This window comes from Haematobia irritans, chromosome 3, assembly GCF_050003625.1.
Source record: "Haematobia irritans isolate KBUSLIRL chromosome 3, ASM5000362v1, whole genome shotgun sequence".
NCBI lineage: Eukaryota > Metazoa > Arthropoda > Insecta > Diptera > Muscidae > Haematobia > Haematobia irritans.
In genome coordinates this window covers 69,327,973-69,355,111 of record NC_134399.1, presented here as the reverse complement: position 1 = coordinate 69,355,111, position 27,139 = coordinate 69,327,973, and the positions used below count along the sequence as shown (strand labels likewise).

Below are 27,139 nucleotides of genomic sequence, written 5' to 3'. Positions count from 1 at the left end.
AGACAAAAAAGTGTCTATGTCAAACAAGGGAATGAACGACTAATCCGACACTTAAACATTTTCTTAGTATACACTTTTTTGTTTTTCTTTAAATTTGTCTGTGTGCTAAGGAAATGCTATCGCTGACACAACAGTTAGAGTGGGTCCTGACATTCAGTGTCTCCTGGAAATGGAAAATAGATAGATTAGCATTGTCTTAACTGTCCTGGAATATGGAAATTGACTTTTGAATGATGACTCAAAATGTATTGACTTTATGCTTTATTCTGTATTAGTATGCTGTGGCACAGTAATCGCATATGCTAAATTAATTATATCAAATTGCTTTGCAAAGAAAACTTCACCAGTTCCAAAGGTTTGATCTTTACTCCAATGGCTTTGGTATTGATTCTAAGCTAAAAATTCATTTTGGATGCCTTTAAGATGGAATTATCTTTGAAATTTTTAACTTTCCGTACTTGATATAGCGAAAATTATGTGATATTAAAGACATGCATAAAGGAGTTAATCATAACTAAAATAACCAAACTTAGATATTGGAATATAGGAAAATATCTACCTCTATATCCAAATCCGAAATATGTTTTTTGTAAGTTTCGGGTAAGTTAGGATTTACTTAAAATTAAAAAAAAAACGTAGAGGGTGATCGTGTGGTGAAAATAGGGCATCTTATTTTTTGATATATGGTCGGGAAGGAGGAAATCTCCATTACCCGACTTTTTGAAAATTGGATTAAAGTTTTCATATTTACTTGAAATTTTCAGGAACTATACTTACTTGCTTACACAGAAAAAAGTGAATATTTGAATCAAATACAAAAATTGTGAATTCAATTATTTTTGTATTTGATTTTTAGCTTATGACGAAAATTGTAAATCCAATTACCCTAATTGTAATTTCGTTGTAAAATTATTTTCAAATGATGGGGTATTTGTATTGAGTAGAAACCTAATTTGGAATTTGGCATGACATTCAAATGAGACAGTAATCAATCTAAATACATTTGTACTTGAATCATATGCTGCTTTTCAATTACAGTCGTAATTGAACTGAGTTAAATGTTTTTTTTTTTTTTGGTTTTTATTAAGATTAAGTTTTATTTTACAAACATATATAAGTGAAATGAATAATATAAAATAATACAAATTTATATAAAATATGGACGAGTTGGAGAAAAAAGCAATATGAATAATTGTGTTAAATCTATAACACTAAAAATATAAAAAAACTTATAAATGATAATTCAGAATAAAACAATAAACATAGTTTTTTGTAACAATTTTTTATATAGATATGAAATACGTATAAAAAGAAAAAATACGAAAAAGTTTCCGTTATAAAAAATTAAATTTTAACACTTGTTTATTGTTTAACTTAAATTGTTTCATTTACCAACACATTATCTGAAACCATTTCAATCTTTAACTCATATAGCAGTTAAAGATTGAAATGGTTTCAGATAATGTGTTGGTAAATGAAACAATTTAAGTTAAACAATAAACAAGTGTTAAAATTTGAAAAAATATCACTGATAATTTCTATGCTAGATGCTCACAATCTTCGTATGCACATATACGTTGTATTTCTTCATAAGTACTAACTTTTTACTCTTTTGACACTACTTTATGGAAGATTCACGGGGTTTTTTCCTTCATTAATATTCCCCATTTCATTTGTTATTTAGATACCATAAATTATTCAAAGTTTAAAAATTATGTTTAAGTTGAAAAGTTGTGTTATGTAACTGAACTCTTAAAATATAATTATTAAATTATTGTGTAAAATGAATTCATTCTAACAATAAAAATAGTATATATAAGTGTTAAAATTTAATTTTTTATAACGGTAACTTTTTCGTATTTTTTCTTTTTAGGCATGTCATAAAAAAAGACTTGAATAAAGTTATAAAAAATATTTGATTCTTCGGGATATTGTAAATTAAAGACATAAAATATTTTAAATATACTTCCTATAAATGCAAATGATTCTTGCGAGTCTAAAATACTATATGTCTTCCTTATTTTGCACCCTTTTTCATCAGAGTTTACCCTTTGATGCAAAGTCCAGAATATTACAAATTGTTTCGATTCTGAAATTATAAGATTGCTTATTTACATAAGTATCGACTATAAAATAATACAAACCTTGATTTGAAGATTTATCCCCGTCATCGAATTTCTTAAGTAAAGTAGAGTTCGGCAATTTGGCTTTTAAAAATGTGAACAATTTATTTTCCAAAGATGTCCATGTAATTTTAATATCTTTTGCCAAAGGAAATTTTAAAGCAAAATCAATATCAATCTGAAGATAAAAATAAATATAAATTTATTAATAATCATATAGGTGCAAATCGGACGAAAGATATATATGGGAGCTGTATCTAAATCTGAACCGATTTGGCTAATATTTTGCATATTTTACGAGAGTCCCAAAACACGTGGCTGTCCGAAATTTTAAGAAAGTAAGTTGATAAATACGTCAATTATGACCACATCGGTGACAAATATATATGGTAGCTATATCTAAATCTGAACCGATTTTTTCCAAAATCAATAGCGATTGTCTTTGAGCCAAAGTACAACTCTGTGCCAAATTTGAGGATTATCGAACTTAAACTGCGAGCTGTACTTTGCACACAAAATTACATATACAGATAGACAGATGGACGGACAGACAGACGGACATTGCTAAATCGACTTGGAATTTAATTCTAAGACTATCGGTATACTAAACGATGGGTATCAGACTTTTCCTTCTTGGCGTTATATACAAATGCACAAACTTATTATACCCTGTACCACAGTAGTGGTGAAGGGTATAAATAGAAAGAATGCAATTATATGTATATTCCAAAGCTTTTTCGCAAGTTTTAGAATGGTCCAACTCAGGATGTGTGTAACATAAGTTTATACAACGAAAGAATTCATTTACATATTTTATTAAAGTTGTCTGCAAATTTTACGAACGACTTTTTACGAATACACGAAATATATACTAAATATATTATATTAACTTTCCATCGTAAGAAGTTAGTGCTGTGAAACATTCGTGATTCGTCGTGATTCCGATTAATAATCGAAGTCACGAGAATTCTCGTGAGTCTAAAAATTATTAACCGTCTTTAAGAGTTCTGTTTGCGTGAACGTACATCAGTATTTCGTAAATATGCTTGAGAGAGAAAGAGTTCCTCTAACACGTCACACTCACAATGAAAATGTTCATTTTTACTAAGAGAATTCTTTGAGTGTAGTTTCCACAAAAAAAAAATGCGTTTGACCAAAAACACTAGTATTTAGATAAAGGTACTTACCTGCGAGAAAAATAAAATACGATGCGCCAAAAATGTTGTTAATGTAATCATTTCGACTCGCGGTACCGATACCATGGTTTATTTGCGGGTAAATTCGACCATGTATGTTACTTACGAAGTTTCTTAATAATAAAAATAAATGACATTTTATTGTTTATATTTATTTATTTTTCGTTACGTAGCAACGTCATAACCAGTTTTATCAGGCCATTACACATTATACTTAAATCAATAACATTTACACTTGGTCCAATTGAACATAGTAATTGATGTGTTGTGAATTCAATTACCATGGAATTTTGATATTTTTGCCAGTTTTTCATTCAACCAATTATTTTCATATTTGACTTAATAAAAATCGTATTTGATATAATTTTTTCAGTCAATTATGCCAATTGATTTTTATTTTGCTTCAGTTTTTTCCGTGTATTATCGACACGTTACTATTGAAATAGGGACAAAACTTTGAGTTTATCTAAGTTCAAAGCTCAATCCCGCCGTGGTACTTTAGGCACAAAAAAAATGCGGCTTCTTTTAGCTTTTATGGGTAAACAACTCTAGCAACGATGTGCGGGTCTGTAATATTTGACTCAACGATTTTTTAATGGTAAGCATACATATCTCTCCGAATATGTTTCCATTCAGTCATTTCAATACTATGCTCAATAAAGTTTAATATTTCTAGCAAATAAACATATAATTGCTATGCACCGTGTGACAATATTAACATCGTAATCACATTACCTCAGTGTGCACAATATGTGTCACGAGTATTCAATTTCAAATGTGATTATTAGCCCGGTTTGCATTTCATGTTGCCAAAACGAATGAAAGTCATAACACTGAGATGATGATAGATAATAGGATAATTAAATGATGTCAAATGTCAGCAAATTACCACAATATTTCTCATAGTTGTTGTTAAGTAGATTTTTATCTTCAGAACTTCATATTTTCACATATAATCATCTGTTACAATACGTTTCAACTACAGGAACGAAAAAAAATATGTTTCATATGTTTCGGTGTGGGAAAATATATGTTAGAGGCTCAATTTTTGAACTCATTATTTTTATACCCTCCACCATAGGATGGGGGTATATTAACTTTGTCATTCCGTTTGTAACACATCGAAATATTGCTCTAAGACCCCATAAAGTATACATATTCTGGGTAGTTGTGAAATTCTGAGTCGATCTAAGCATATCCGTCCGTCCGTCCGTCTGTTTGAATCACGTTAACTTCCGAACGAAAAAAGCTATCGACTTGAAACTTAGAATAAGTAGTTGTTATTGATTAAGGTCGAATGGTATCGCAAATGGGCCATATCGGACCACTTTTACGTATAGCCCCCATATAAACCGACCTCACGTTAGTCGTGACCAAAGCAACTCTCGTAAATGTGCGTGAATGGGACTAAAATAAATATGTCGTGCGTGAGCGTGCGTGAGAAATAAAATAGGTCCGTGAATGTGTGTGAATACAATTTCTGCAAACTCACGCTCACGAAAAAAATCGAGATTTAATTCACTCTCGTATGTTAACTGAAATTAGTTTGGCTCTCGAACTATATTATATTTTTGAATTTTGTTACCTTTGCAGATTTCCGTTTTGAAAATGTCGTGAGTCTCGTGAATTTATCGTGAATAACGTGAATTGTCGTGAATCGTGCGTGAGTCTTTAAAAGTAGTTCGTGCGTGAGCGTGCGTGAGTAATGGTATTAATTTCGTGAATGTGTGTGAGTGTGATTGGTTACCGCACGTATCGTGTGTGAGCGTGCGTGAATAAAAATTTAGCTTCGTGAATGTGCGTGAGTGTGAGTGAAATTTCAGTCGCGCGCACACCTCTACTAACAACCATGCAAAAATTGGTAGATATCGGTCCATAATTTATAGCCCTCTATATAAACCGATCCCCAGATTTGACCTCCGGAGTAGAGGTGTGGCAATATTTTACTCACGCTCACGCACACCCTCGACGGAAAAATCTTACTCACGCACACTCACGCACGATATTGTTCACGCACACCCACGAAAAGAAAATTTGTATTCACGCACACTCACGCACGAAAAATACCGTGACTTACGAAAAATATCGTGAATCACGAAAAATGTCGTGGCTCACGAATAATTTTATGAGCAATTTACCTTAGGGTAGAGGTGTGCATGTGAGTAGTATTTTACTCACGCACACTCACGACGGAGAAATCTTATTCACACACACTCATGCCCAATATTTTTTGGTAGGACTCACGCTCACGCACGTTCACGAAAATAAAATTTGTACTCACGCACACTCCGGCACGAAAATCTTTTAAATGTCGTGACTCACGAAAAATATCGTGACTCACGAAAAATGTCGTTACTCACGAGATACCTCGTTACTCACGAATAATTTTATGAGTATTTTACCTATAGAACCCGACTGAAAATATGAGTATGATTAAAATCGAGAGCGTTATAAAACTTTTAACACTTAGGATGTCACTAAAATTATAAATGAATTGAACTCGTAAGCATTTTATGTTCGTAAGCCGGATTATTTTCGTGAGCGTGTTTTTCCGAAATTTGTTACTCACGCACACTAACGAAGATATTATTTTCGTGACTCACGCTCACGCACGACATTTGGTTGGTTAATCACGCTCACGCACACTCACGCACACTCACGCCATTACCATAAGCGTAACTCACGACTCACGCGTCAGTCACGAAAATTTTCGTGAGTCACGACAATTTCGTGTCACGTGCACATCTCTACCTTAGGGACATTTCTGAAAACATGAGCATGATTAAAATCGAGAGTGTTATTTATCTTTTAACATCTCAGGTGTCATTAAGATTGTAAATAAGTTCAACTCGTAAGCGTCTTTTGTTCCTGGGCGGGATAATTTTCGTGAGCGTATTTTTCCGAAATTTGTTACTCACACACACTCACGAAGAAATTATTTTCGTGACTCACGCTCACGCACGACATTTATTTTGTTAATCACGCTCACGCACACTCACGCCGTTTCCATTAGCGTGACTCACGACTCACGCGTGAATCACTAAAATTTTCGTGAGTCACGACAATTTCGTATCACGTGCACACCTCTACTCGGGAGCCCCTTGGAGGAGCAAAATTCATCCGATCAGGTTGAAATTTGGTACGTGGTGTTAGTATAAGGTTTCTAACAACCATGCAAAATATTGGTAGATATCGGTCCATAATTATATATAGCCCCTATATAAACCGATCCCCAGATTTGACCTCCGGAGCCTCTTGGAAGAGCAAATTTCATCCGATCCGGTTAAACTTTGGTACGTGGTGTTAGTATATGGTCTCTAACAACCATGCAAAAATTGGTCCATATCGGTTTATAATTATATATAGCCCTCATATAAATCGATCCCCAGATTTGACCTCCGGAACCTCTTGGACGAGCAAAATTCATCCCATTCGGTTGAAATATGGTACATTGCGCTAGTATATGGCCGCTAACAACCATGCAAAAATTGTTCCATATCGTTCTATAGTTATATATAGCCGATCGCCAAAAATAATCTACCAAAATTTTATTTCTATAGAAAATTTTGTCAAAATGTTATTTCTATAGAAAATGTTGTCAAAATTCTATTTCTATAGAAAATACATACGTATTTAATCGACCTTTTTTTGTTTAATATATACTCCGCGTGGACTAACTTACAAATATCGTTATCGTTACCGCAACGCAAGTAATTCGATTGTGGATTACAGTCTTTAGTAGAAGTTTCTACGCAATTCATGGTGGGGGTACATAAGAACTAGTATACAATATTTGGAACATAATATGTTAATTTTCCAGTGTTAATTTTCGTAATGCAAGCATGTATTAATTTAGGTTAGGTTCAATTGATATCACAGTCCATTGTGATACCACAGTGGTGAACTTCTCTCTTATCACTGAGTGCTGCCCGATTTCATGTTAAGCTCAATGACGAGGCACGCCCTTTTTATAGCCGAGTTAGAACGGCGTTTCACATTGCTTTGAAGCTTTGAAACACTTAGAAATGTTACCATCATTACTGAAAGGGGATAATCCACCGCTGAAAAACGTTTTGGTGTTCCGTTGAAGCATGGATCGAACCCTATGTATGCAAGGTGGGCATGCTGAGCATTGCATTGCATTAATTTAGAAATTTCTTATAAATATTTATGTGTTTATAGCAGAGAGATTGTAGAGAAACAAATAAATAAAGTAGAAAGTCGGGCGGGGCCGACTATATTATACTCTAAACCATCCCATAAACATAATCATTAGAGGGGTATCATTGGTATTGGTTTGGGAGATAAGCCGCATTTCTATATTTAGGAACATTAAAAAAAACTCCCATAAACATGTACCCCGTTTATGGGAGTTTTATCAGAATCTGAACAGAAATGCTTGATATTAGGGGCTATATTTGATTCTGCACCTACGGAGTAAGTGTGATACTAATATTGACTGCGAAACTTGCAAAATATATTTATGTAAGAGCTACATGTAAGTCTAACTATTATGAGTATTATGGTCAAATTAGGGAAAATCGAGCGATGCATATATATGGGAGCTATATCTAAATCTGAACCGATTTGGATGATAATTTCCAGGTACGGTTAATATTACAGGAGGTTACCTTGTACTGAATTTGAGTATGATCGATCAATAGATAAGGCCACAATGGTCACAAATAAATGTATTAGGGGAACATTTTTGCAAATTGGGCGCTACATATATATGGGAGCTATGTCTAAATCTGTACCGATTTGGATGGTATTTTGCAGGTTTGGTTGATATCGCAGAAGGTTACTTTGTTCTAAATTTGAGTAAGATTGGTTAATAAATGAGGGTATTATGCTCAAAAATTAGTTACGAGTATTAGGGGCAAGTTTTTCGAGCGATCCATATATATGGGAGCTATAGCTAAATCTGCACCAATTTGGATAATATTTGGCAGGTTTGGTTGATACCACAGAAGGTTACCTTGGGCTAAATTAATAATTGCGACCGTAATCCTGTGAATAACAAATACATGGACAGACGGACGGACGAACACCAAGGGCTAGATCTACTTAGGAGGTAATTCTGAGTCGATCGGTATATGTTTTATGGGGTCTAAAATCAATATTTCTACTAGTCACATTTTTGGCAGTTCAAAGTTATTATACCCTGACTATGTTGTTTAGGGTATAAACAGATGGCGAAAGAAAGAGTTTACGAAAGACTTTAGGTTAGATTATGGATGATGTCACGAAACCGTGCAAAAGGATTTGTGTCCACTTAGACCATAGTTGGTCCATTGCGGTTCCTCAAACTCCTTTTTTCTTCCTCTTCGTGACTGTTCCATTCCTGTTGGGATAACCCGATCAAATCGCAAAAATGTCTTCCAGATCAGCCCAGGTCCTCCACCCAAAGGCCTTGTTGAAAGCGAGCATACTCCTCAAACTACAGTTTCGTAAATCGGTTACAGTCTGAAGTGAGAGCTACATTTTATTGTTTAGAAATATCAACGAGAGAGTATAGATGAAAAGAAGGCGAAAAAGAGAGTTTATGAAACACACTAACACAACGAAGTGAGAGAATGATACCTGAGAGACACATTTTTTTTTGTAGAGAGTGGGCTGCCAATTTTACCGATTTTTGACTCAAAAAAGCAATTGCCGATTTTTGTCTCGAAAATTATAATTTTAGCTCCGTTCAAAAATTTTTACTTGAAGTTGTTTTCTTACTCCGAAAAGCCAGCAAAAGAGAGACGGAGAGAGATTTTGAGTAAGAATGCTTAATTACCTAGTATTAAATTTGAAGACGGTCGGTTAGTAAATAAACGTAATATTTACGACTCCATTTGTTGCAATCGGGCGATGCATATATATGGGGACTATATCTAAATTTGATCCGATTCAAATTCAATAGCGCTTGATTTGTTTTTAACCAAAACAAATGATTTATTTTAATATTATTTAAATTCCCGATATTTTGACGATTTTTAAAATGCAATATCCGATTATGACGATTTTTTTGGAAAAAGGGTCGATTTTTCTTGAAATTTTATTGGCAGCTTTGGTGGTGAGAGCATGTGTATTTGGGAGCATTAATGACCCTACAGGAAATTGATTAAAATTTCCATTGACGGACCTATCACAGGACTGTTACTGGTACTCCAGTTTGTCGCAATATTTAAATTTTCATATCATTCATTGGTCTCTATACTGGATTTACACATATAATGAGTAACAATTTACAGTTCAACATATTTCAAAAGTGTTTCCTTTCTGAATGCTTAAAATGAAATCGGTTGATAAGAGTTTGTCTCAGACTATTTCATGAGGACCTGTCTACGGCCAATGGAAAAATACTGGGCTATGGTAGGAACAGAAATAAAGACCACACGAAAGGTGTCCAAATACATGATAGATTTTAAGCTGAAGTGAAAGCCCGAAGAAGTCAATTGACTCATAACAGAATGGATTCAACAGTAGAATATAGAATATTTGATGTTTCAAAATGTGTGTCATTTATTCTGCAAATTTAAATATATTGACAAAATTTTCATAATTTTAAATGGTTTTTTCAATCTCCCTCCTTAGTTTATGCAATGCACTCAGTGTAAAGCTTTCAAACTGAAAGGTCTAATTCTCACTTCTTTTCATATAATCTTCAAGTAAGCACCAAGTAATCCCAAGAAAAGCGTATACATTAAACATTAAATTACTACATTAATTGTGTGTAAATCCATCCTAGAGGGTGAGAATATGCTTCAAGCTATAATGATGGAAGAAAATTAATTAATGACATTTGATTTCAAAACATATTCCAACCCAATGAATTATTACCTTCTAATATCTGGATTGTTATTTATCTGACAATCGTTTACCCAGCGTGGATAATAAGAAGGGGTCGGTTTTTATTGAGAAAACTTTTTCAAACCTTACTGACTAAAATGAATTGATACAACTAATAGAAACGAGTAGTTCAAGATTCAATTCAAATTGGACATGATTACAGGAAAATACCATGGACTGTTATGGTGGTTGGGACTCAATTTGCTAAAACGCTCTTTTTAAGTGCAAGCCTATAATATTCATAACTTAATATAAAACATGTTTGGGACACACATATTAATGGTAGAAAATAATAGGGTTGCCTTTTATATTTCGGAATTGGGCAACCCTAGTTTTGCAATCTGAGGTTTTTGAGGTTATACGAGGGTTTGCTTTTTATATTTCGGGGTTGGAGAAAAACATATAAATATTAATATTTGAAAATTGCTCTATTGGTTTTCAAAATTTTCCCCATTAATATCTATACACTTTTTCATACGTTTGGACCAATTGCCAAAGCATGTTTACCACCCTCATTGAGGTATCTCCAAACATGCATTCTGCATGCATCAACCGCTTCTTGAGGTGTGAAAAACCGTTGACTTCTTATTTTATTTTTTACGTACGGGAATAAATTCGGTGCCAGGTCAGGACTATGTGGTGGATGAAATCGAAGTTTTTAATGCTCAAAGATGCAGTTGTTTGAGCCGATATGCAAGATCTCCCATTCTCGTGGTGAATAGTGATCCGTCCTCGGTGTTTAGTTTTTCTAATTTCTTGGAAGGCAACTGGCAAACAAATTTTTGTGTACGACTCAGAAATGACTGCTCTGCGTTGTTCTAGTGGTACGGTTGCGACATATTCCGAAAAAAAACAGTCGATCATGGGAGCCACCGTGGTGGCCCGCCTAGCATTCACAGGGTTGTGGGTTCAATCCTAGTTTCAACCTAACACCAAAAGGACATTTCTGAGTGTTTCAAAGCTTAACTTACCGCAATGTGGAAAGCCGTTCGGATTTGGCTATAAAAAGAAGGACTCTTGTAATTGAGTTGAACATAAAATCGGGTATCCTTCAGTAATAAGAGAGAAGTTCGCCACTGTGGTATCACAATGGACTGAATAGTCTAAATTAGCCTGAAATATCGGACTGCCACTATACCTAACCTAAGAGCTCGCATTGTCGGGGATGAAGAGTGATCCGTATTCGGCGGTTGATTTTCCTGATTTCTTGGAAGACAATTGGTAAACAAATTTTTGTGTACCACTCATAATTGACCGTTCTGTGTTGTTCTTGTTGTAAAGATTCTACAAGTTCAGTTTTTCCGAAAAAAATAGGTGATCATTTTCTTGGAAATGCTTAGTGCGTGAGTAACTTTTGTTGGATTTGGCTCATCTTGAAATAGCCATATAGTCGACTGTATGGGTATTTCAACGATTCATCATCTTTCGGGATGTGTGTGGGATCTAACGCGGACACATGTTTTTGACTATACATGCAATATTGAATGTACGCTGATCCCACTAATGTCAAAGTTTGTCACAATCTCACGATAGGTCACGACAGGTTTCCGGAACAACAACTGATTTTGAACGACCTTCATGAAATTTGCCTTGGAGTGAACTACGGCCTCGTTGAAATTCACCATACCATAGAGAAACAATGGCCCTTGCCGGAGCTTCTGTTGTAGAGTTAATTCACGTCAAAAGTTATAAAAAATAATGACGATTTAATTGCATCTTTTGGGCGAGATAAATCTTTGAAGTTGCTGTAAACAACACAAATAGCGCTCGTGTGCCAAAACGTTCTGAGTACGTACCTAACAAAAATATATATCTTATGGTTTGATTCTAATATTTTGATGAGTTACAATGGCAAAAACTTTATTATACTTCATCTTGTGGTGATGGATAAATAAATTGAAATTAATTTAAACTTAATCAAATAATTTACATTATATTAAATTAAATTAATGTGTATACACATTAAAATTCATTCTAAAACTCTTATAAAAATTGGGGTGGGCATTTTTAAAGAAACAATTAATCCGACCAGTATCCTTTTGCTAGTTCGACCCATCTTTATGTTCATGTGTTTATTGATTTCTTTGTATACATATGGTTCCTATATAAAATCGTTAGAGTGTAACAAGTGGTAAACCACTTGAGCAGCTTAACCACTGGCAACATTTACTCATTTCTCCTCAATTCTTTGGTACAGCATTGATCAAGTATAGATTATTAATACTTGGTATAAAGCTGTTAAGGATTTCGCTAAAGATGATTGATGACTATCAAAGTCTTAGGTTCCTGCAGAGGTGATTAATCGGAATTCCATACCTAAAGTATGTACAGCTAATGGTTGGCTTAGTTACAGCGACTTGAAGATGAAATGACAAAAACAGGCAAAAAAATATTTTTTGCCTTTGGCGGAAATAGTAAAATTAATGTTCTCACAATTACTTAAATATCATGTTCTTTTATTGATTCTAAGCATGAACGTTTCTTACAATCAAATAACCATTTATCTTAATGTCTTTTGAGTGGCTTTGAATGATAACGGAGGGAAATGTCTTTCAGAATACAAATTTCTTTGCCATACTAGATATTATAGTGGATAATGGAGCTCTCAAAAAAACTTGGAGGAAGGAAATAAAATATAATTGTAATATAATTGAATGATTAAATTTCAAAACATCTAAAATTGAGGAGGAATCTAAAAAAATTACAAATAACAAGCGCGTATATATGCCGTAATTTCGTATCACCATGGATCAATTGAAAATCAAATCGGCAGATAGGTCTATATGCGGTCTAAATATGGACCCATATAAACCCAATTTAGCAAGTCTATTTTTACCCTTCACCACTACTGTGGTACAGGGTATAATAAGTTTGTGCATTTGTATGTAACGCCAAGAAGGAAAAATCTGAGACCCATCGTTTAGTATACCGATCGTCTTCGAATTAAATTCTGAGTCGATTTAGCGATGTCCGTCTGTCTGTATATGTAATTTTGTGTGCAAAGTACAGCTCGCAGTTTAAGTTCGATCGTCCTCAAATTTGGCACAGAGTTTTACATTGGCTCAAAGACAATCGCTATTGATTTTGAAAAAAATCGGTTCAGATTTAGATATAGCTGCCATATATATTTATCACCGATCTAGTCATAATTGACGTATTTATCAACGTATTTTATCAAAATTTCGGGCAGCCAAATATTTTGGGGTTTTCATGAGATATGCAAAATATCAGCCAAATCGGTTCAGATTTAGATATAGCTCCCATATATATCTTTCATCCGATTTCGACTAATATGGCCTCAAAAGCCAGAGGTTTGCCTTGATTTTGCACAAGGTGTACGTTTAATGGTATCGTTAAGCGTGCCAAATTTGGTTCAAATCGGTTCAGATTTTGATATAGCTCCCATATATATTTTTCGGCCGATGTGAACTTATATGGGCAAAAAGGCAGAGTTTTGCCCTGATTTGCTTCAAATTTTTCACAAGGAGTACGTTTAATGGTATGGTTAAGCGTGCCAAATTTGGTTCAAATCGGTTCAGATTTATATATATCTTTCGTCCGATGTGAACTTATATGGGCAAAAAAGCCAGAGTTTTGTCCTTATTTGCTTCAAATTTCACACAAGCAGTACGTTTAATGGTATCGTTAAGCGTGCCAAATTTGGTTGAAATTGGTTCAGATTTAGATATAGCTAACCTAATCTACACCCATATGACCACGGAGGCCAAAATTATTCTCCCACTCCTGTTGGTGTTCCCAATGAACCGAGAAATAAGAAGGAAAAACAAGGGAGTTGGATTTGGTTTTGGAATTCAAGATAAATTTTCGGATTGATTCTTACCAGTAAGAACCTAACAAATTGAATGAGACAGATAAGCGGAAATTGCTGTTTGACGTGGTATGGTTTAGTGGAGAATTAAAAACATTTTACACAAAATTCTGTGATGATTTCCCCATATCGTAGTCATATTCTACACACTGTAATGCCAAACTTTCCACAGAGTGGTCGAATTTTAAATAAAGCTCCGACTTGTGGAAATATCGCCTGAATTGGCCAAATAATATATCACAACCCACAATTGACCACATATCTTGGCGACATTTAACCAATATCCTTGTAAAATCGCCACTGCTGAGTAGCAAAAATTATAAATATTACTCAAATTGTACTATATCTCGAATACATATGTATCGCCCGATAAATCATAAATGCTCTGTTGTACAATTGCATCAAAATTGCTCTAGCTTTATATTTCCCATATTTTTTACTAACATTGTGTGTCATCCCAGGGTGTTAGCCGATTTAATTTTTAATTCTAGCGATTTTGTAGAAGTACAAAAAATTTTCTCCAAATCGTTTCAGATATATATAGTTGTATATGGAAATATAAACCTTGATAATAACTCCCAACAAATTTGAAGGAGTTGAGGTGGTAACACAAATTTTGGTCTACATAATGGTGAAGGGTATAATATAGTCGGCCCCGCCCGACTTTAGACTTTACTTACTTGTTTTAGACATGAAATACTTCTAGATTTCCAGAATCAATCAAATCGATAAAAAAATTGTGACATAGAACCTCAAGAAGTCAGAGCAAAAGTATTATATCAACCATTCTATGGTTTACACAGAATTTATCATACATGGAACTGAATCAAAATACAATATATCATGTGACAATACAAGTGTGAAAACAACAAATGAATGTGCGTGAATAAAATGTCTTCAAAAACTCACATACGAAAAAAATCACAGTCACGATAAAATTCACACTCATAAGTTCATTCGATGTCACGCTCACGAACCAACTCACGCTTTCAGTCACTATCACGATTTTATTCGCGCCTGTTATTTTACAATTCGCTCGTGAACTATATTTTGCTAATGTTTACTCTTAAGTACTAATTTCCTTTTTACCTTAGTATCACCTTATTTTCTCTATCGATCTATACTTATCATCTGGGGCTTACTTAACGCTAGTTTAGTGCAAAGTAAAAAATTCTTTTAATTATTTATTATTTAAAATTTTTTTTTTATTTTTCTTTGGAAAATATCGTCAAAATGTTATTACTATGGAAAATTCCGTCAACATTTTATTTCTATAAAATAATTTTTGTCAAAATTTTATCAACATTTTATTTCTATAGAATAGTTTGTCTAAAAAAATTTATTTCTATAAAAAAATTTGTCAAAATTTTATTTCAATAGACAATTTTATCAGCCAAATACATTCAAATCGATGATTTGAGTTTGGCAAAGGAAAAGAGATATGCAGGCAAATTTGTTTAGGCAGTAGCCGACTATCAAACCCTTTTTCGGGAGGTTCAAGTGTAGTTCACTTTGGGTTGAGTGAATTACCCGAATTTATTCTGATAATTGGTTGATAGTTTTGCTGCAAGTAGAGGATGCTGATGATGAATGTGGTAATTCCGAAACAGTTGTACATCCAACCATCTTGCAGTCTATAGGGCTTTGCCCAACTAAATTTGACAAGCATACTTTTCCTCTGTTGGTTAAGATACACTTGTAGTTTAGTCAATGCATGGCTTTAAGCTGAGATCAAAAACAACAATAACGATTGAAGAGAAGCCAACAATAACAAACAAAACGAAAATTTTATTTCTATAGAAAATTTTGTTAAAATTTTATTTCAATAGACAATTTTACGAAAATTTTATTTCTATAGAAAATTTTATCAACATTTTATTTCTATAGAAAATTTTGCCAAAATTTTATTAAATTTTGTCAAAATTTTATTTTTATATAAAATTTTTTCAAAATTTTTTTCCTACACTGAAAAAAAATATTGTCGTGAAGTCAAAGATTTCATGTCTTTAAAATACGAATGCAAAGTTTGCTTAGCATAGAAGACGCATTTGTCTAATATAAAGTTTTTTTCCTTGTCCAAAAGTCGATAAACTTTTCAATGAAGTCATATTGTCCTTATAATTAAGTGATTTCACTTAAAAATGGGTTTCATAACATGAAAGAAAAAATGTTTGGCCTAAGGTTAATTTGACTTTAATATTTCAGAAAAATTATTTACATTTAATGAAATTGTCTTTAAATTTGTTGTATTTTTGCATCTTGACTACAAAGCAAAAAATCGTTCAAATATAGGACATGTTTTTCAAAACTTTATTTTAAAGACGTTTTTACTTGAAACATACCATAATTTCTACTGTAAGTCGAGTCTTCATTTGAAAAATAAAGTTGTCGTTAACTCGTTTTTAAAGGAAAAATTAAAATTTGCTTCCTAGAAGAAAGGACACAAACCCAAATTTAAAAGAGAATTGTGTCTTAAAAATATCCTTACTTGTATTCTCCGCTTCTTTGGCTCGGAATCAATACCAAAATTTTTAAAGTAAAGACAAAATCTTTGGAACTGGGCATGCATTTTTTTCAGTGTATAGAAAATTTTGTCAAAATTTTATTCCTATACATAATTTTTTCAAAATTTTGTTCCTATAGAAAATTTTATCTAAATTTATTTCTATAGAAAATTTTGTCAACATTTTATTTCTATGGAAAATTTTGTCAAAATTTTAATTCTGTAGAAAATGTTGTCAAAATTTAAATTGTATAGAAAAGTTGGTCAAACTTGAATTTCTACCTCTTATATTTTTCAAAATCTACCAAATCATCAATAATTCTTCCAATCTACCAAACACTAAAACATCTACCATTTTTGGTAGAATTCTACCAACTGTTCACTAAAAAGATCATTTTGTCTTTACACTATTGATTTTTGTATTGATTCCGAGCCAAAGAAGCAAAGCATTGATGAAAGGACACATTTAAGGCACAATTCTCTCGTAAATTTGAAGAAAAAAAATCATGTGCTATCAATGTCCATTAAAAACGTGTGAACGACAACTTAAATGTCCAAATTCAGACTCGGTTACAAGTGAAAATTATGCTATGTTTCAAGTATGAAACGTTTTTAAAATAAAGTGTTCAAAAACATCTCCTATTTCTAAACGCTTTTTAGCTTTATGATCATGATACAAAAAGTCAACAATATTAAAGACGATTTCATTAATTTTGAAGATTTTTTCAGATGTACTAAAGACAAGTTGACTTTAGTAAACCGAAATTTTCTTTTATGCTAATATGCCCAATTTTAAGTCGAATCACTTAACTATAAACACATAGTAGTTATTGCCAGCAGACTATGAAATTCCTAAATATGTTGTAGCCTCTGAAACTTTCTCCCAAGATGACTGGGATGATTTTATATCAAGTTGTCCTTTGAAAGTCGGAAGCCTAAACTCATATTTACTGGCAAACCAAATTTAGATCTGAGGTGGAAATCGCTGCTTTTTTCGTTGTGGCTCTCGATACTAGGAATTTGGGTATAAATTTGGGTATATTTCGCATCACAATTGGTGATTGTTATATTTTGAAATGTTGGCAGGGAATACAGACTTAAATAGAGTTGTGCACTAACCGTGAACTGAAAATTATAATTTGAAAAAATACTTTTCACAGAAAAACATGAATTTGAAATAATATTAGATATGTGCGTATATTTTTTTACATTTACTTCTCAAGTGACAGCTGATGATTCGAAAGACAGTGATAGTCATTTGATTTGTTTCTGTTAGTGATGAGATTTAATGAAATGGCAAAAAAACTGCTAGACAAACGTACATTTAACAAGTATATACGGCCGTAAGTTCGGCCAGGCCGAATCTTATATACCCTCCACCATGGATTGCATAGAAACTTGTACTAAAGACTGTCATTCACAATCGAATTACTTGGCCTGCGGTAACACTTGCCGATGGCAAGGTATCTTAAAATTTCTTAACACCGTCTTCTCAATTGAAAGTTAGTCCATACGGGATATATATTAAAAAAAGGCCCATTAATTACGTAAATAATTCAGTTTGACAAAATTTTCTATAGAAATAAAATTTTGACAAAATTTGCTATAGAAATTTTGACAAAATTTTCTATAGAAATAAAGTTTTGACAAAACTTTCAATAGAAATAAAATTTTGACAAAATTTTCTATAGAAATTTTGATAAAATTTTGACAAAACTTTCTATAGAAATAAAATTTTGACAAAATTTTCTATAGAAATTTTGATAAAATTTTGACAACATTTTCTATAGAAATAAAATTTTGACAAAACTTTCTATAGAAACAAAATTTTGACAAAATTTTCTACAGAAATAAGATCTTGACAAAATTTTCTATAGTAATAAAATTTTGACAAAATTTTCTATAGAAATAAATTTTGGTATATTATTTTTGGGGATCGGCTATATATAACTATAGACCGATAGGGACCAATTTTGGCATGATTGTTAGCGGGAGCCACCGTGGTGCAATGGTTAGCATGCCCACCTCGCATACACAAGGTCGTGGATTCGATTCCTGCTACGACCGAACACCAAAAAGTTTTTCAGCGGTGGATTATCCCACCTCAGTAATGCTGGTGACATTTCTGAGGGTTTCAAAGCTTCCCTATGTGGTTTCACTGGAATGTGGAACGCCGTTCCGACTCGGCTATAAAAAGGAGGTCCCTTGTCATTGAGCTTAACATGGAATCGGGCAGCACTCAGTGATAAGAGAGAAGTTCACCACTGTTCACAACCTAACCTAACCACTGCAGTATCACAATGAACTGAATAGTCTAAGTGAGCCTGATACATCGGACTGCCACATAACCTAACCTAACCTAGCGGTCATGTACCAAATTTCACCACGTACCAAATTTCAACCGGATCAGATGAATTTTGCTTCTCCAACAGCTCCGGAAGTCAAATCTGGGGATCGGTTTAACTGGAAGTTATATATAATTAAGGCCGGTATGGACCAATTTTTGCATGGTTGTAAGAGACCATATACTAACACCATGTACCAAATTTCAACCGGATCGGATGAATTTTGCTCCTCCAAGAGGCTCCGCAAGCCAAATCTAAGCGTCGGTTTATATGGGGGCTATACGTAAAAGTGTTTCGATATGCCCCATTTGCAACACCATCCGACCTACATCAATAACAACTACTTGTGCCAAGTTTCAAGTCGATAGCTTGTTTCGTTCGGAAGTTAGTGTTATTTCAACAGACGGACGGACCAGACTCAGAATTCCACCACGACCCAGAATATATATACTTTATGGGGTCTTGGAGCAATATTTCGAAGTGTGGAGGGTATAAAAAGTAAGAAAAACCAAAAATAGTTTTGAAACCGATTTAATTTCAAATAGTTTTCTTTTCTAAGAAATGGAAAAAATTAAAACTTATGCCTTGAGCAATTTAAATTCCGGGATTTTTGGCAAATTTTGTGAAAGATTCGGGACACTTTCTGGAGACGAAATTCTGGGACAATCCAGGCGAATCCCGGTCATCTGGCAAGCCTAGTGCGTCACCATTCTTGTTATTTTTGTTTTTGTTTTCATACCTATAGCTGTCAACTATTTTCTCAGCAAACAAATTTGTTGAAAATTCAGAATGTTTTTACAGGTTTCTCTGTCAAGCTTCTACAAACACATTTCAACAACAAATGTCTCATATTCAATAGACAAATTTGTTGAGCATCAACAGTTTTGACATACAAATAAAGTTGTTAATATTTATTTGCGTTTATTTTTTGGTGTGTACGTTATCTCTCTTATTCGGCATCTTTAGTTTTTCTTTATACTCTCTCGGTCTCTCTTTCTAAACACATACATATATGTTTATAGGAAATTTCTAAATTAACATATGTGTGCATCCACGCACATTATATTTAAAAAATATGTTATGTCCCATATATGTCCCAAACATGTTATGCTAGTTTAAGAACGTTATATGTTTGCACTTAAAAGTAATGTACTAAAATTTTGAGTTACAAACCTATAGTTTTTAACCGAAACGCATGAAAAACAGTCCTTTTTGGTCCGTATGAACATCACTGGATCCATTCAAAGTTTAACACTTCGAAATATTGGGGCCTGAGACCAATATTTCGATATGTTACCAAATAACATATAAACATTAAATACAACACTGATTCTCTTCCTGTTATAAAAATGATCATATCTCAACACTATGTCCTTTTCTATTATCAAATTGTTGTCGCCTTATTTTTGCACTTTTGATACAGTTTTTAGCTCGAGGTTCCTGCTAAGTCTAAAATACATATATTTCCTGCAGATGTTTGCGTTTGCCCTTGCTTATCATATTTTTATTATTGTGTCAAAATTAACTGTCCCATCTTATGGTTTAAATATTTTCATATATTTCAATGTTTTTCAGCTTTTCCTACATTTTGAACCCATTCTTATATTTCAGCTGATTTTAGTTTTTATTTGTATGAATTATTATTATTTGTTTCCTCTTTTAAATGATTATCATACTTCTCATTATATTTTACTGGTACCAGCTGCTAATTATGCTGACTTATGAAATTGTAACGGGAGCAAAATAAATTCCTACGATAAATTTTCTTTATTCAAGGACCAATTGAATTTCATTGATAAAAATAATAGAAATAGGTTTTTTACTATTCGAAACAAATCAATTGGTTACCCCTTAATATCTTCCCTGAGGTCCAATAAACATTTTCTTTTCACAGTGTTCATATCCAATGTTGTCAAGCATCTCACATAATTTGATCCCTCAGCTAAACCGTTATTGGATTCTATGAAACGGGTTTATTTAACAGCATGCAAATAAATTCTCAGCTATCAAAACATAATTAATAATGGTCTGAAAAAATATTAACCCTTTCGTTTGACATACTTTTATGGAAAAGTTGTTTGCTAGCTATTCGTTTAATTAAAAAATAATTAAAAATATAAAGGACAACAGAAAAAGTTTTGTATGGAAGGGGGTGTAATAAGGACCGCAAGGGTAATGACAAATTTGTTTACACATAAGTGGGTACTACTCACTCATTTTATATAGGTGCGTATATCGATCGGTATTTGTGTATGTATGTGTCTATGTGAGGTGGTAATCCTTTTTAATTACACATTTCACATTTGCTTTCACACAGCATAGGAAACAAAAAACATCAGATGTTTTTCCATGTACAGTGAGTCAAAAAAATTTACGTAGAGCCTGATTTTCTTTAACAACCAATTTTTTCAGCTTTTTTATTAAAATGCATATTGCATACATATAAACGATTAAATTATTATTTTTCCTACGATTTACATTTTATTTATATTTCAAGTCATTTACATAATGGGTACACTAAAAAAAAAGTTTATTAAATTCAAAGATTTTGATCTTTTCTTAAGAAAGATCAAAATTCAAAGATTTTGATATTTTCTTAAGAATTTTGGATTTGGATCCGAGCTAAAAATGTGACTTCTGTAGTATAAAGGCAATTGATAGGGAACTCTATGTCTTTAAATTTAGGTTCTGTAAAATTAAAATTAGGATTGCTAAAAATGTAAAAAATGTTTTCTTAATGTCAAAAAAAAAATTAAACCACAGATGAAAAAATCTTCAAAATCTCAGTAGGTCAACATTTATTGCAGTGTATGTGAATCCATTATATTTTTATTCTTCATTCTATAGGAATGATTTTTATAATTTTTTAGTTCTTATGAATGTCTGATAACAAGTATATACGTTAAATAACAAGTATACATACTTATATTGCAAACAATAAAACTTTTTATTTTATAGAAATTGATTTGGGCGCTTTTATCTTTCTGTACACTTTTTTGGCTCACTGTATGTTCACTGTGGTTTTACACACATTAGTAGTGAGTTAAGGTCATTCAGTTTATTATTGTTTTTTTTTTTTTTTCATTGATTTAAATGGAACTGGAAAACCCCCATTTAGATGTCAACCAAGCTTAGGCAACGGTTAAGAGTGGCAGGCGATTTGAATAGAAAATATTTTCAATGGATTAATTTCCATGGTGATTTTTTTTTTACCACATCCATCATAAAAAAGGAATTCTAATTTAAAAACACACCTCTATGCAAGTCGTTAATTGCATCATTCATTTGACTATTCAGGTTTATAAATGGGTCGAAATTGGATGGGTATTATATTGTCGTTTACACATGTCGTTGAAAACGACAGAAACAAATATTGAGTCAATATGTAAGATTATGCCACCTAAATTTGGGGACACGCAATTCACACAATATTATAGACATAATTCTTTAAGAGAGAAATTTTATTTAAAAGAAAGTTCATAACATTTGTATTATTTTTTCTCGTGAAATTTAGGATACGAATCTTTAAAGTCATATGTCTTTGAAGCAAACAATTTTTCCTTAGAGTAAAGGAAAATATTTTTGATTTTAGGGGCCGATACTAATACCACGTACCAAATTTGAATGAGGTCGGACGAAATTCGCTTGTTCAGGAGACTCAAGAAATATATCTGGGGAAGGGTTTATAATTATGGACCGATATAGACCAATATTTGCATGGTAGTCAGGGACCATATATTGGACTTCAGGTACCAAATTTCAAAAGGATCATATGAAATTTGCACTTCCAAGAGGCTCCGCAAACCAAATCTGGGGATCGGTTTATATGGGGGCCATATATAATTATGGGTCAAAATGGACTAATGTTTGCATTTTGGTTAGAGGGCGCATAATGTGGTAAGATATGGACCAATTATAGTGGTTTGAGGCCATATACTAATACTATGTACCAAATTTCAACCGTATCTAATGCTCCAAGAAGATCCGCAAGCCAAACCTGGGAGTCGGTTTATATGGGGCCTATATCTAAACGCTATGGTCCATTTCCAATACCATCCGACCTACATCAATAACAACTAATTGTGCCAAGCATAGATCGTCTGTATCAAGTTTTTAGGTTTGCGACTGTCGCAAAGTTGTAAACGTTGTAAACGTCACATACGCGTCGTAAATGTAGAAAAATTAGCAACCGTCGCAAACTCAAATTACTTCAGTCCTTTCAGCTATCCAATGATATCCAAGATGATGCTATGTGCGAAGAAGTTTCAATTCTCAGGAATGTTCATAAAGTTATTAACGTGTTAAAAAACTTGAGAATAGAGTTATTTCAATTGGAGACTCTAAGCCAAAATTGCTATGAACTACTTGATGGCGCAGTAAACGAGACGGTCGGTATTCGTTCACCCATAATAATTTCTGCAGACACTGGAAGGAAAGAACTACTTAAGTCTTACATAAGTGAATTTTTGTTTAGAGAGAATTTTATAAAATCATTTTTTGGCGTCAGCATAGCTGAGAGAAGATATTTCACCGCTGAAAAACTTTTCAGTGTTCGTTCGAAACTGGGATTGAACCCACGACGCAAGGCGGGCATGGTAACCATTTCATCACGGTGGCACTATGAATTTCTTGTCCCGATAAACCTTTTTTATGTAAATATTTAATGACAGCACGCATTACTAATTCTTCCATTGTAAAAAAAATTGCGGATGCGTCTTTTTTGAACACCTATTTCCATATGAAGGAGTTGCCAGATTGAAACAAAGTTAACATGTGTTCATAACAGAGATGGAAGGTTCCAAAACACTTAACTTTTTTCTGTTTATACCGCGCTTTTTGTGCTAGGCTAAGAAGTTTCCGAACTGCCCTCGTATATATTGGATTAATGAATTTGGATAAAATATAAAAGAGCCTCAAATGTTGATAATTTTTATGCCGTAGTTTTTATCCAATTTGCCTGAAATTGGAAATCTAGAGGTATTTAAGGACCACAAAGAGGTGTGCCAAAAATGCTGAGTATTGCTTCATGTTTTGGTATATCTCCATATAGAGCGATCTCCCAATTTTACTTTTTGGGCTTCTAGAATCCGTAGTTTTTATCCAATTTGCCTGAAATTGGAAATCTAAAGGTATTTTAGGACCATAAAAAGGTATGCAGAAAATGGTGAGTATCGGCCAATATTTTAGTACAGCCCCCATATAGACCGATCTCCCGATTTTACTTCTTGGGCTTATAAAAACCGTAGTTTTTATCCAAGTTGACTGAAATTGGGAATCTAGTATTTTAGGAAATTGGAATTTTTAGTATTTTAGGACCATAAAAAGGTATGTTTTAGTACAGCCCCCTTATAGACCGATCTCCCAATTTTACATTTTGGACTTGTAGAATTCGTATTTGTTGTCCTATTTGCCTGAAATTGAAATAGGTGTGCAAGAAATGATTTTATTGTTTGATATTCTAGAAACCGTAGTTTTTATCCAATTTGCCTGAATTTTGTAATCTAGAAGAAGTTAGAAATCTAGAAGTGTGTGCCGTAAACGGTGAGCATCGGTCCATCCGATTTGCCCGAAATTGTACATATACTGGTATTTTAGACTCACAAAAACGTTTATCGGACGTGCTTGAGCTGCTCTGTTTGGGAGAATATCTATCATCGAACACCCCTGAAATTTCAAAGGAAACTATAATATTTGATTCATGGTGGTGGGTATTTAAGATTCGGCCCGGCCGAACTTACTGCTGTATATACACGCAAAGAAAAAAACGTTTGGAAAACGTGTACCGAAAACGTTTTTCTTTTGTTAGAGTTTTTTGAATTGCTTCGAAAATTTTAAACTTTTATCACCAAAAAAAATCGTTTGTTACAAAATTTTTATTTTTTCAATAAAAAAAGTTATTTTTGAAATAACAACACAGTCCATTTCGTTTATATCAAACACTGTTCTTTTCTGACTTTAGGTCTTTAATAAGACACATTTTACAGTTCAAAATTTAATATAGTACAATGTAATGTTGAACATTTTTTCGGAATCTTCCGAATATATCTGGAATATATGTAAAAAAACAAAAGCAAAAAAAAAACTTTGGCCGAAGCAGGGATCGAACCCACGACCCTTGGCATGAGAGTCGGACGTAGCTACCACTGCTCCACGGTGCCAAACTAAATGTTTGTTTCTGTTAAATAAACTTTGTTTATTCGGTTCGTGGGCGCCGCAAGCTATGCTATATAAATATAACTTATATGGATATTTATCTATTGATGACCATAACAGGTACATAGCTCAGTGGTTAGTGTGTTGGCTTACAATGTGCATGGTCCGCGGTTCGATTCTCCGTCCAGGCGAAAGGTAAAAAAATTTTAAAAATTTATAAAATCGTATAATTTCTTCTACATTGTTGGTATTACAGGAAAAGGTATTAAGAACTAAAAATCCTCGTGGATGTGAGAAAGATGTGAGGGACAATGCAATTAGCAAGAAAATAATGTTTTTTTTTGAGCTAGTCTTTATGAAATTGTTTTTACATCCTGGAAAAGAATAAACGTTTATCACAAAAAGTATATACTTTCCTTCCAAATACACTTCCTTACAGAGGAAAGCAAATGAGAAACGAACTTTGTTTGTCTAAAATTTCGTTTGGGAGGAAAGAATTATTTTTTTGCGTGTACTTGTTTATCTTTGGATTAATTATTTGATTTAATGAATTTGGATAAAATATAAAACAGCCTCAAATATTGATGATTTTTTATCTTTGGATGAAAGTTATTTTGAAATTAGAAAAACATTTTTACTTAAATGTAAAGGGTGATTTTGTACACGCTATAGGAAATTTTGTCAAAGAAGATCACATAAAATTCAGAAAAATGCATTACATTTCTAATTGGGTCCATATAATTTATTTCATGCAAACCTGGTCTGCGCCTCAAATGATCCATTCGTAGCTTTTGCAATGCTTCTGGATGATCTTCCTCCAAAATCGACTTATTCCCTAAACGAAATCGGTCACGTGATTCTTTGACTTCCGTAGTAATATGAACCTAGAGCTATTTCTAAATCTGAACCGTTTTGTTCCAAAATCAATAGAGATTGTCTTTGTGCCGAAGTAAAACCCCATGCCAAATGTGAGGGTAATCGAAGTAAAACTGCGAGCTGTCCCCAAAAATACTTTAACAGACAGACAAACAGACGGACATTACAAAGTTGACACAAATTTAATTCTAAGATGATCGATATAATAAACACTGTGTCTCAGACTAGGGTTGTGCACGTGACACGAAATTGTCTTGACTCACGCGAGTGTCGTGAATCACGCTGATGGCAACGGCTCGAGTGTCTGTGACCGTCATTAACAAACCAAAAGTCGTGCTTGAGAAGGAGGCCCGAAAATAATATGTTTATGAGTGGCGTTAGTAACGAATATCGGAAAAATACGCTCACGAACAAAAAACGTTTACGGATTGAACTCATTTAAAATTTTTGTGACGTTCGGAGTTTAATAACACTCTCGATTTTAATCATGCTTATGTTTTCAAGTAAATTACTCATAAAATTATTTGTGAGTTACGACATTTCTTTTCATGAGTGTGAGTCCTTAAAAGATTTTCATGAGTGAGTATGGGTGAGTAAACATTTTCTTTTCGTGAGTATCAGTCCTACCAAATACTAGCGTGCGTGAGTAAGATTTTCCCGCCGTAAGTGCGCGTGAGCATGAATAAAATATTACTCACGTGCACACCTCTATCTCAGACGGGCCCTTCTTGGTGTTACATACAAATGCACAAACTTATTATGCTCTGTACCACAGTATGTTGAAGTAAACATTTTTGGTTAAGTAGGCGTGGGCGATTTTCATTCCTTTGAGCCATGTCAAAATTGCATAGTAACGTAATAAAGTTTCTTGAACTTTTAATCCAAATCTACTTGGCACCCAGAAATGTTGCTTCACCGTAAGTATGACGACATCACATATAACAAAAGAAAGTAATTCATCCATATGCGTCTTTTATAGCGGTTGATTTCTTTTCTATTTTGCTTGACATGTATGATTCATCTGAATTTTACTTCCGCTCGATATGTGATGATCTTTTGATATTTGATAAATGTGAGTGTGGTGGTTTGCTCTTTTATATTGGGATTAATTCAGCATGATTGACCTTTCCGCTTGAAATAGGAAACTGAAACTTGAATAAGTAGTCATTGAAGTGTATGCGTGCTTACTCCTCCCCTGATGTTCGCTGTAGTTCTAGTACTCCTCCATCTCTCGTTTGTTTTTTTTTTTCTTTGTGCGTATTATTCATTATTTAATG

The 27,139-nt window shown here is 33.3% G+C and overlaps 2 protein-coding genes across 2 annotated transcripts in view; one reads left to right on the top strand and one right to left on the bottom strand.

Moving 5' to 3' along the window:
* The window catches only part of dpr14 (defective proboscis extension response 14), a 206,463-nt gene that overhangs the window by 165,912 nt on the left and 13,412 nt on the right, over window positions 1–27,139 (top strand). The gene's annotated exons all lie outside the window — the stretch shown is intronic.
* LOC142228924 (uncharacterized) lies at window positions 1,830–3,444 on the bottom strand. Its single transcript, XM_075299447.1, has 3 exons — window positions 3,311–3,444; window positions 2,145–2,301; window positions 1,830–2,089 (listed from the first exon to the last, which is right to left on the bottom strand). Exons 1-3 carry the CDS (start codon window positions 3,383–3,385, stop codon window positions 1,830–1,832), a joined length of 492 nt encoding a protein of 163 aa, XP_075155562.1. The 5' UTR covers window positions 3,386–3,444.